General features: G+C 43.0%; 1 protein-coding gene across 10 annotated transcripts in view; it reads left to right on the plus strand.

The window, feature by feature from the left end:
- Nucleotides 1-12,623, plus strand: part of SEMA5A (semaphorin 5A) — a 476,790-nt gene that overhangs the window by 377,918 nt on the left and 86,249 nt on the right. For all 10 annotated transcript variants that reach the window (XM_055308003.1, XM_055308002.1, XM_055308007.1 and 7 more), the window contains one exon: nucleotides 2,386-2,503. In XM_055308003.1, coding sequence (XP_055163978.1) covers nucleotides 2,386-2,503 — 118 coding nt within the window. The remainder of the gene's footprint in view (nucleotides 1-2,385; nucleotides 2,504-12,623) is intronic.

The raw sequence follows: 12,623 nt of genomic DNA on the forward strand, positions 1-12,623 counted from the left end.
GAGCTATATATGCTGACAAAAAAAGAAGTTAGAATATATTTTTATGTGTAAAAAGCAAAATAAGAGGCTATGTGTACAAGTTCCCTTTGTGTGTGTTTTATTTAATCGTAATGATAAACACAAACAAAAATATGTAAGTATATATAGACGTAACCATGCATGAATTCTAATTTGTGAAGAAAAAATATATTCCAAATAAATAAAAGTCTGAATAGTGCCTAGTTCTAGGGAAGAAAAGCATGTATTGTGTGCATTATAACTGTTTTGTTTGATCTTTCACATGCAGGCGCTATATGCCTGTTAAGGTAGTTCAACAAGAGGCTCTTAGCCTGGGGTGGCCCTAAAGCCTTGGTAGCTGACCTCAGCAAACCAAAACCAATGTCAGAGTCACTGCCCTTGAATCTGAGAAAGTGAAACTTGTGAACGACCCATCCCAGTCAACCAGGCTTTCCCAAATAAGGCCACCTTTTAAGCTACAGGCAATAAAATAATTTCCTTGGTTTGCCTCCGAGTCTTCTCTGTAAAATTCTCTCCCCTAGCTCCCGTTAGGGGAGACTCCTAAGCCCTTTAGATTTGATGCTACCAGATTCGAAATTTCAATGTGCCTCAGTTTACCTTTTAACATGTGCCTGATCACTTACCAACAAGTGCTTATGAGGCAGTGGTGACAGGTGACTGTCCCATACCCCTCTCCATCCAACCTAGTCCTGCTGGGAGAAGCAACAGTGTTAACCATCTCTGTTTGAACTTCTCTGGGTGGTAAATAAATAATAATTCCATAATAACAATAAGTAATAGTTTTATACCATTATTGCTTGATTTATTGTCTTTAGAGTTATATGCCCCTGCTGTGAGACTTCTACTTCAGCTTTCTCTGCTTCAGCTTCTTTATTTGAAAGCAACTACATTTATTTCATTTAGAAAGGTTCTGTGGGGTTGGAATGAGCTAATAGAGGTCAGGCTCTTAAAATGGTGCTTGATATGTGGTAACATATTTGATATGTTAATTAGGATTATTTTATATCATTGATATTAAAAATTTAATATTACTTATACTACCTCCTTGGCCCACGTTTGATAGATATGCCATGATTTCTAGGCCTACTCTTGGTTAACTGGTAATCAATCCTCTAACAGATTCTCCCAGTTGGAAGGGGCTCCTTACCCCTAAGAAGACATTAGCACTTCCATGCTGCACTAGCCTGCCTTTCCTCCCTCCCATTTACTGCACATCTGGCCTCTTGGCCCCTTCAGAGAGAGAATTCTCAGGTGTTCAATGCCCTGCTTGCCTGCGGCATCATCTTTTGTATAATTTTGGCTCAGTCATTATCACTCTGTCTGCTTCCCTCCACCCTCGAATACCTTCTCTTGCATTTATAACACAGGGGCCAAAGTCTTCATCTAATGATGCCCCTGTGGTGTATGAACTCTTTCTTGGAGACAAAGCTAAAATAAAGCATCTACCACCTGCAATCCTTCTGAAATAATGTGTTTAGTATTGCAGTTGGAACTGTATTAAGCTACATTTAAATTGAAATTTTTAATTCCTTTTTAAGCTACAGTACCCAAAAGATTTTCCTATTTTATTAAATTCAAACTAACCATGTTGAAGGGTTTTGGGTATATTTGCTTGTCCTTGGGTCAATTTCTTAAATCTTCTGTGCCTCAGTTTTCTCATCAACAAAATAAAAATAATACTACCTTCCTCATTAGAGTTAAGTGTCTAAATGATACAATAAATTGATATATTACAGCAGATGTTCAACAAATAACATCTGGAATTAAAGTGATGATGATGGTGGTGGTGGAGGTGGTTGGTGCTGGTGGTAGTGATGATGGTGGTGATGGTAGTGATTAAGATGATGATAGAGTGAAAATGATAACGCCTTTTTATAAAAGTTGTATCTGAAAGATATAACAGGTTTTCAGCAAATACTACCTGTTGCTAAGGGGGTGAAGATGATGATTGTGGGGTTGTGGTGGTGGTGGTGATGATAATGATGATGGTGGTGGTGGTGGTGGTGGTGATGATGATGATAATGATGATGGTGGTGGTGATAACAAAACCTACTGTTTTTGAGCATTGCAAAATTCTGACTAGCTTTATTCATGACACCAAAAGGTTCACGTTGGCACCCATAGTTCTTTAGTTGTCCAACCTGTATCTTAAGAAAAATATAGATATTTCAACCAAAATTAATTGATTCAGTTAGATACTTATGGATGTATGCATACATTGTTCTCCAGCGTGCAGACTAAAACTTTGTTTCTCGGAACTGGTTCCCATGTCAGTTCGTGAGGGCCAGACTCCTGTAAACTTGGGTCTATTGTAGTGTGGGGAAGGCTGCCTTGCCTCTCTGTTGACCTTTGGGTGTATGTTTGCAGCACCTGCATTGGAGCCCAGGACCCTTACTGTGGCTGGGACATGGTGATGAAGAAATGCACAAGTCTGGTGGACAGCCTGAACATGACGCAGTGGGAGCAGATCACCTCCACCTGTCCTGTAAGTGTGCATGTTCTCCAGCCTCAGAAAGCACTGTCCACAGGAACCCAGCTGTGCTAAATCTGAGCCTACAGCTCAGTGGTGTCCACACATCTGGAATCTTCCTTGCAAACCCAGTCTGCGCTCTCTCATTCCGCTCAGATCTTTCACCAGAGCCACACAAGATGTTGTCATAAACTTTTTGTCTGCTTTGAAGAGACATGTCTTAAGAGAAAACACTGCTGATTTGAAAATGGAGTGTAATATCTCTGTACCATTCTTGGATCTTCTCTCCAGAGGTTGGTGTGGACTATTATGCCCTTTTTAGCATTAATAAAATAGTGACATCCACACCCATCAATTTCCCTCGGGAGCTATAATTCTAGAAACTGATATAAGTAGAACTTTTAAAAGAATAAAATAAGGGATATTACTATTGGAACCCATGTGGGACAGTCTTCTAGATTCTGCTCAGGGGCAGGGGAAGGTCTGAGAGAAACAGTATGATGGCCATTCCCACTGTGAACCCACAGAATGAAGAGAGACTCACTTCCCTTTAGAGCCAGATTCTCTAAATTTAGGAAAACAATTTCCTTTGCCAATTTATTTGTTGGAGGCCTTGCTTGGAGGAACCAGCTTATTTGTTTTCTTTTGGGTCTTTAGAACTCTTAACGTAGTAATCTCAAATTCTTCTGTTCTCAGCCCATATGAGCAATGGCTATGAACCTCCACATATTTGAAAACTGATTGAGTCACTGTGCTGTCACCTAGCTGCTGATCTCTGTGACTGTCCATGCTGACATAACCTCTGCAAGACAGAGGAAGGAAAAGAAACAGCATGTTCTGTTACCTGAAATCTGTGCTGTTTCTCTGAGGCAAAACTGCCTGAGGCACCCGGACAGTCCCTCTGTTTCCTATCAAGGAACCTGCGCTATTTCATTACTTAAACCACATATTCACAAGCCTGTCCTTCGGTTTTTAAGGGGAATTAGGCAACGTGGAGTGAGGAAGGCCAGGGTTAGTAAAAGCAGCATCCTCTCCCAGATGTGGGCACAAGATCGAAGCTGTTTATTGCAAAGGTGTGTGATCACCGCCTTTGGGCCTTCCAGCAGAGCTTTGCCGTGGGGTTCACTGCCAGTCCTTTGGGTTGTGGAGCTTCAGCTCTCTGAGGTTAGAAGCAAACTTTTCTTCAGTGTTTCTTGAAATTGATTAGAAAAATGCTGGTATTTGTGCTAAGTTTTCTCATTTCTGAAGAATGCTAAAAATCACGAAGATACCTTTGTAGCTGGAGAAAACATAAATGTAGTTCTAAATTACAAGCATATACTTTAAGGACCAATCTTCTCAGAGGTGTTTGACCTTGCATTTTTAATGGCAAAAAGTGCAAAAGAAGATCATAACAGTTTTTAAGCAGTAAGGGACTGTGGTTTAGTGGCTGTCTGAGACATCCACTTGTAAAAATAGCTTGCAAGATTATCTATTTGTAAAAAGATAAAATGAGGTGTGTTAAAAATTTTAAGAGTTTATTTGAATAAAAATCAGTTCCAATCAAGCAACATCCAATCTAGCAGATAGAAAAGAGCTCTTAGGAGCTGTACAAAATCAGACTTTCATAGGCAGAAGTAAGTGAGAACAAGGAAGTGACACTAGGCAACAAGAGCAGGTTGATTATTAGATGGCAAGGATCTATCAGACAGATGACCTAACTAGTGCTAGTCAAGCATTTCCTGATTAGTTGAAAATTCCTCTTCTAGAAGAACCAAAACTGTAATTAAGTCAAGTCTCAGTTTGGTGACATGGGGCTTAGCATAAGAAACTCCATTTTGGGTCTGTAGGGATTTTTTTTGTTTGTTTTGTTTTTTTTTTTTTAAGCTTTATTTACTTATTTGAGAGATTGAGGGAGAGAGAGCATGAGTGCGCATGAGTGGGGGGAGGGGCAGAAGGAGAAAATTTTCAAGTAGGTTCCCCACTGAGCACAGAGCTGGCCTCAAGCCTCATTTCATAACCCATGATATCATGACCAGAGCTGAAACCAAGAGTCAGACACTTATTAACCAACTGAACCACCCAGGCCCCGTAGTTTTATTTTTTAGCAGCTATTTCAATTGTGTATCTCTTTCTAAAAATCTCTTAGAAATGAGCTAAATGAAAATTATTAGCATTATTACAGAGCTGTCTTAGAAAGATTGTTTAAAAGCTATTAAAATATAATTTTGCTTCTATGATATTTGTTTATTTTGACTAAAATAGAAGAAAGGTTTGATTGTATTGGTCAAATCTACTGTATTTCATCATTTCTGATATGCCCTTGTTGTTTTATAAGGAAAAAAAATGTTGCCATGTGCTGTAAGATGCAAACTGATTTCAAAGATGTATACTATATATACATACAGTATACATACTATATGCTATATATATATAGTATACATACATGCACACACATATATTTAAAAATCTTATAATCAGTTAAATAATTTTACCTACAGGGGATCCCTGGGTGGCGCAGCGGTTTGGCGCCTGCCTTTGGCCCAGGGCGCGATCCTGGAGACCCGGGATCGAATCCCACATCGGGCTCCCAGTGCATGGAGCCTGCTTCTCCCTCTGCCTATGTCTCTGCCTCTCTCTCTCTCTATCATTAAAAAAAAAAAATTAAAAAAAATAATTTTACCTACATATCTTTATCCAAAGGAAATTAAGCATTATAAGGTGAAAGATTTTTGAATGAGACCAGAGCATCTTATATCCAATGTAAAGACCCAAGTTGAATAATGAAAGTGGATATGCTACTAACATGGAGCTCAGTAGGAGTTAGACAAACGTGGAGTACACTGAGGGTCATAGCAGACTCTGTGGGAACCAAGTAAATCTTCATGAACTTCAGACCAGTGACTCAGCACCACTGAGTTCTCAAAAGTCAATGCTGTGGTCAAAACCCAGGCAGATCCTCCACTATTTAGAGAGTTCCACCTGGTAATGGACTTAGTGCCCTAGGAAACCTGTTTTCCACTAAAAGATCCCTATTTTAAAATGTTTATGGATTTCTATTGTCCAGGAGACAGAGCAATAGTTAACTAATGTATATAGATTAACATTTTGGTGGCTTATATAATTATATTGAAAACATTATTCTCATCTTAAGAGATTTGAAAAGAAAAAAAGAGATTTGAAATGCTCGAATAAGATCTGAATTTACAGATCTAGAGTGATTTAAATATTATTTATATTTTACAAAGCTTGCAGTGACACTTAACAAGGATAGCATAGTCTTAAGAATGTACTGAGATTTATTTATGCCCAAATTCCATCCACATCCCTTGTGGTACATGATCACCAGTATACTATCTCATACAATGGCTCCCTGTTCCTAAATACATCATGCAATAACTAGGAAAACACGTATACTAAATGAGCACCTCAGTGTCTTGCAGTAACTGGCTCTCTCCCAAGATACTAAGTAATACCTTCTCAGTGAAAAGATACTTTAGCAGTGATTAAGCTCAGAGCCCTCCATTTAGATAGCAGCACCACAGACCAGAGTCTAAGGGGTTTATAGAAGATTCTAAAACTACATTGGGAAAGAAATCAGGACTTAAATCCAGTGGTGGTTCTGACATTATCCTCAATCTACAAGACAATGACATTTCCAGCTGTCAGCATCTCCCCAGAGCTGTAGCTGATAGGTGCACCCAGCAGGTGACCCAGTGGTCACCTTGCAATATTATGCTCAGATAATAGGTGAGACATTATTTCTGAATTTTATAGTGAAATGTACTATAAAAGAAGAAGAAAGGAGCTAAGGTTAATTGTGTGTCTACACAATGTGCTGAGTGCCATGTTAGGCCATTTCAATGGATTATCTCATTTAATGTCATGATCACGCTGGGGATAAGTATGAGTGCTTCCATTTTAAAGACTTCCCCTATTCACCCATCCTGTCCGAGGCCAGTGGTACTCCTATGTACCCCTCCTCAAAGGTAGCTAGCTTTCCTTCATGCAGTTAATTCACAGAAGGAGATTAGGGATATTAAGTTGACGTTATATATGAGACAGTCCTTTCCAGGGAGCACATCCTGTTGTGTTACAATCTCTGACCAAAAAGACATGAAACTTTAAAAATAAATAAAGGAAGATCTTTTGATTTCTGAAAAAGCACCCCAGTAGAAAATAGAAGACTTTGATTTAATTATTAGAATAACAGTTGGAGTATAAAAGAACCTAAAGATACACTCCAGGGATCTCTGTACCCATCAAATGTATCCACCTCTTTGGTTTCTTGGGAATTAGTGAATTGACATGAGTGAATCAAATGTGGGATTATAGATTAGCTTGTGAACAAAAATTGAATCTTCCTTAGCTACCATTTGGAAATCCATTATTTCCTAGGTGAAGGGAACTTTGCTATTATACAATTAGGGATAAAAGTATACAGTGCCGTTTTCCATAAGACTCTCATCAGGGAAGTGTCTGAATCACATTATGGAATGAAGTGACTGAGATCACAGGCTCTGGATGAGCTTATTGGGACTGATTCTTGGTTCTTTATAACCAGTGAGACTGGGTAAATTGAGCCTCATTTGAACCTCAATTTGCCTCTCTGTAGAATGGGATGTGGGTACCAGGACCATCATGAACATTGTAGAGTTACATGGACGTCACTCATCACAGTGCCTGACAAACGCTAAACTACCTATATGTGGTATATGTCTTACTGTGGCTTAATATTTAATAAAACAAAGCACATACCTCAAATAGTCTCTTGGCAGAAGCCTAGAGATAGCACAACCACACGTAATATATTCTAGATGGCTTTATTTCTGACTAATAAAAACTAATAAAATATAAAAATAATCATGTGGGAAAGGGGAGCAGCAGAACCTGCCCCATTATTCACAGATTTGTTCTGTAGGCAGATTCTCAAGCTAATACAGTCAGGGTCAAAAGGAGCATGTGGTTAAATGCGATGCATAGTTTGACTGCCCACGTGCTTTTCTGCATCTTGCAGGTTCTTCTTGCTCCAAAAGTTAATAGAACCAGCTGCTGCGGTCCTGGATTGAAAATGCTGCCCCTCAATGTCTACAGCTTCCCCACCCCTGGCCAAAACAGAAAGCCCCTGCTCTTACCCTGAGAATTGCAATCACTAAGTTTTCTCACTACCAAGTGCCCAGGGCAATGCCTCTTCTTTCTCAGTGTTTTTGCTGTAGTAACCATTTTGTGTTTTTCTACCCCATTCCACAGAATTCTCTCATTTATCGTCACATTTCAAATTCGTCCTCTTTTATTTACTCTGTTGTATTAGCTCATCCCTTGCTCATCCAGACATGTGGATGAGAACATGTACAGTATCTCTTTGCCTGAAGACTGTTATCTTAGACTAGTGCCCCAAGTGGACTGGCAGGGGCGGGGGGGGCGGGGATGACTAGTGCAGTGGATACTTTCTTTCCCTTTGCGTTTTACTGAGATATCATTGCCCGCACTGTATAAGGTTAAAGTGTAGGGCATAGTGACTTCCCTACGTATGTTGTGAAATGACCACCACAGTAAGTTCAGCTAACACCCATCATCTCATATAAATAGCCCCCCCCCCGAACGCTTTTCTTTTCCTTGTGAAACAAAGGATCTCCTCTCTTAGCAACACTCAAATGTCCCATCCAGAGTGTGAATGAACTCTAGTCATCGCATTGTGCAGGACAACCCCCAAGACTTATTTATCTTAAAACTGGAAGTTTATACCTTTGACCCCAGCTCCACACCTCTCGTAACTAGAAATCTGGCCTCTTTTTTTGTTCTTTTTTGATTTCATGTATAAGTGATATTGTTCAGTATTTGTCTTTCTCGGTCTGACTTATTGCACATAGGATAGTGCCTTCTGGGTGCATTCATGTGTTCCCAAATGGCAAGATTTCCTTCTCTGTTGTGGCTGAATATAGTATTCCATTATATGTGTTTATATACGTATACATGATGTTTTCTCTATCCATCCATCCAACTGTCGATGGGCACTTGACTGTCGCCAAGACAGTCTTGGCTATTGCTTTTTTTTTTTAAGATTTTATTTATTTATTCATGTGAGACAGAGAGAGAGAGAGAGAGCCAGAGACACAGGCAGAGGGAGAAGCAGGCTCCATGCAGGGAGCCCGATGTGGGACTCGATCCTGGGTCTCCAGGATCACGCCCTGGGCTGAAGGCAGGCGCTCAACCACTGAGCCACCTAGGGATCCCCTGTCTTGTCTGTTGTAAGTACCCCTGCAGTGATAACAGGAGTGCCACAGGCTCTTCAGCATAGTGATTTGTTTTCCTTCAGCTATAAACCCAGAAGTAGAATATGCTGGATCTTATGGTAGTTCACTTTTAACTTCCTGAGAAACAATGGTTCTAATCTGGAGGAAGTTTTGCCCCCAGGGACATTTAACAATGTCTGGAGAAATTCTGTTTTTGTTTTTGTTTTAAAGATTTATTTATTTGAGAGCAACAGAGAGCATGAGCGGGGTGAGGGTCAGAGGGAGAAGCAGACTCCCCGCTGAGCAGGGAGCCCAATGTGGGGCTCAATCCCATGACTCCGGGATCATGACCTGAGCCGATGGCAGATGCCCAACCGACTGAGCCACCCAGGCACCCCTGGAGATATTTTGGTTGTCACAACCAGGGGCGGTGAGGTGCTAGCATCCAGTGGGTGGGGGTAAGGGATGCCACTAACGTGCAGAGCAGCCCCTACAACAAAGAATTATCCAGCCAAAATGTCAGTAGTGCTGACATTTTAAGACTCTGGTCTCGTGGAAAGGAAAATGCTGACTAGCATTTCAGATTATACCTCCTGAATCGTGAGTTAGGCAGTCTTTGGCAAGTTATAAAATTTCCTTACATCTAGGTTTGCTCTTTCTGTAAAAATAGTATGTAATAATTGTGTCCAGTAGTATAGCACCTGCCTAAACAGAATTGAATTCCCTGTGAGTAGGGTTTTAAAAAGGACCAGGTTCATCCTAGCGACGGGGAGGCAGAAGGGTTGGGGCTGATTCTGCTGCCCAGTCTGGGGAGGTGGTGCGCGAGCACCTGTCTTACATGCTGGGCCTTCTGTTGATGTCAGGAGCACCAGGCACAGAGCCCTCACATAACAGAGAGAGTGTGTGTGCTCCTCTTATCTGGAGGAAAATCATTTCTGGGATTCTCTTCCAGTCTCCACTTGAGTCCCGTTGACCAGAATCAGGTCACACGTTGTTTCTTGGACCGGACACTGGCCCAGGTGGGTGGGGTTCCCATGATAGTCTTAGGCTAACTCCTGTTAAGTGCGTGGCTGGTGATGCTAACCCAGCCCTGCCATCTCCCCAGAATGGTGAGGAATAATTCTCAGAATGAACTCTAGACCCTGTGTATTCAAAGTGACTCTTTCATAAATACCCACCTACCCCGGCAGGTGTTCTTGCCCTTTGGGCTGAAGAAACAGATTTCCAGGTTCTCTCCAGGACTTGAGATTTATTTCAAGAGAGCATACGAAGTGGACAGGAACCAGACAGTGGCTGTGATCCCTTCTCTCCACATCTGTCTCTCCACCTGCCTTTTTTTTTTCTCTCTTACACACTCTTGGTTTTCTACTTGTATCTCTCCTTTTCTAACCATCCACTGATAAATTTAGCTTGCACAAAGTTTACTTGGCTGTGAGTTTGACTCATGACCACACAGTCTAAATATGTTTCCATCATAAACAGCCCTCTTTCAACAATCTGGATAATTTCTGTTTCCATACACTTTCATTTGTCATCATCATGATGTATTTCTCACAGTCTCACCAGTCTTCAGTCTCTCAGTGTTCGGTGCCGTGGGTTTCAGATTTCCTTTAAACCTCCTGTTGCTAAAGAGATCCCAACAGTCGGAAGGCGCGTTTCCCTCCTATGTTAGGATGAAGGAACAGAGGCCCAGGGGGTTTGGAGAGAATCTTCTTTGCCCTACTCTGCCCTACTCTGTCCCCAAACAGTCAGACCTTTAGAAAGTTTCTGGTTAATATTGTGGGGATTCATAAACCTTCAGAAATCACGCAGCGCCCCCTCCCTACCTTACCCCTCATATCTCCACACAGAAGAGGCAAAGGGAAGGGACAAGATGTTTCACAAGCCTCTTCTGATAGTGCTCTGTGCTGGGCGGTCCTCACCCCCTCCCCATCTACTCTGTGGCCCACAGGCCCCACCTGCCCCACTTCTGGCTGCCCCCCACATAGGCTTCCCTGTTGTCTTGGGTTTAGGCCACAGGAGGCATGGACAAGAGTGGAGAGTCTGGGGTATTTCTTCCTTGCCCCCTCCAGCATAGACTGCAGCTCTGTCAGGCTACCCTCCCCAGGCTCTGCCTCTGGCCCAGCTGCCATAACCTGTTCCCTGTCTCTGAAAGTCCTACAATTGTTACAAGTTTGGATTTAAAGGCACTTGGGGCTTTGTTAGCTTGAGTTCCATGTTTAGTCACAGTGAAGGCCACAGCTGGTCCTCCCAGCCCCAGAGCCCGATGGGCCAGAGGCGAGGGTGGATGGAAGATGGACTGGGAGCTCCCAAGTGGCAGGGCCTTTGCTGCTTGAAGAACACTTTTGTGTGAGGAATTAGTGGCTTGGCTGTCATGTGAGGCTTGGTTCTCCCAGAAAACACTGAAGACTCCAGGGAAAGTTAACTTCAGAGTAGGAGCCGCACTTTTATCCTGGCTGGACGGGGGTGGGGGATGTGGGGGGGGGGTTACAGGGACCTTGGAAATAGGGATGTTTTCCTCTTGGGAGAAAGGTGCCATTGTGTGTTCACTCTCTCTCTGGGTCGGGTCCAGAGTCACCTCCAGTCCAGCGCCATTCCCTCCTCTTTGCTTCTTATGGAAAGAGCCAGGCATGGCAGGGGATTCTGGGTTTTCATCCACCTCAGGGGACATAAAAGGTTAGAGTATTGACAAGAAAGGGGGAGGGAGAGGGTCCCACTGTGGCAGCTGGAGGTGACCAAGCAGACAAGTCAGAGCAAGCGAACATGTTTCATGTGGCCTCTTTCCTTCCGTGTTTGGAGAAATGACACAAGAAAAGTAAAGCTCCCCTGTGTTTTTCACCTGGTGCTGGTGTTTTTCTGAACTGATGAAGTACAGGGAGAGTTAGAAGCCTCAAAAGAATGAATTGCTTTGTCCATGGAGTCCTCTCTTGGGAGGATGATGGGTCTTTAAAAGTGTAAGGACTAGTTGGGGGTGGGAGTGGGAAGTTGGGTCAACAGGCAGCCGAGGGACAAGGGAAAGCATGCTATCATGTGCAATCAGACCTCTTCGTTTGTCATGTTTTCTAGGAAATACCTAAGTCCCCATATGCAATTTAGAAGGTTTGGCGTCTAGGCCTTCTGCCGGGCATTGCCTTTTTGGGCAGGGTGACTGACAGCTCAGTTCCAGGAGTCTGGGGTGATAGGAATACCCTGTGACTTCTAAGCAGCTCTACTGTCAGATGTGACCTGGAGTCCTCCAGTCTCCCTGCCTGGTCCTGAACACCGTGTGCCTAGGCGAGGGCCAGCGCCGGCCCCTGGCGGCCTCCCCAGATCCTGCGTGTAGGCTGGGCCACACAGCCCCGCTCAGAACTCAGCCCTTGGTCCTGCACCAGCGTGAGGCATCAGATTCATGCCCGGCCCTTCCTTGCCCACTTGCCAGCACTTGCAGGGTGGTTACGGTGTGGCTCTGGCCGGGGTGTGCCTAGCCATCAGTCCAGTTGCAGTTGTTTTAATAAGCTGTAAGTTAAATGTCAGTTTGCGGTGACATTTGAGCCAGGCTAGGTCTTAAATACAACTATTTGAACTCTCAGTCTTTTTTTTTAAGGGATGTAAAGATGGAACAGAGTTGTACATCTGTGATTTTTCACTCCGGCTCTGCTTATTCTTTGGGTTTCTCAACGTTAGTGGACAATTCTGGGATGACCTGATTGCCAAGCCAGTAGCATTCTTCACTCCTGTCCCCCTCCCCCCTCCCTCCTCTTCCTCCTCCTCCCCATCCTCCTCTCCTCCTGCATCCTCTTCCTCCTGCTTCCTCTCCTTCCTCCTTCTCCTCTTTCTCTTCTTCCTTCTCTTCCTCCCCATCTACCTCTTCCTCTTCCTTCCCACTTCCTCCTCTTCCTCCTCCTCCCCATCCTCCTCTTCCTTTTCCTCCTCCATCCTCCTCT

This window comes from Nyctereutes procyonoides, unplaced genomic scaffold, assembly GCF_905146905.1.
Source record: "Nyctereutes procyonoides isolate TBG_1078 unplaced genomic scaffold, NYPRO_anot_genome, whole genome shotgun sequence".
In the NCBI taxonomy this organism is placed as follows: domain Eukaryota; kingdom Metazoa; phylum Chordata; class Mammalia; order Carnivora; family Canidae; genus Nyctereutes; species Nyctereutes procyonoides.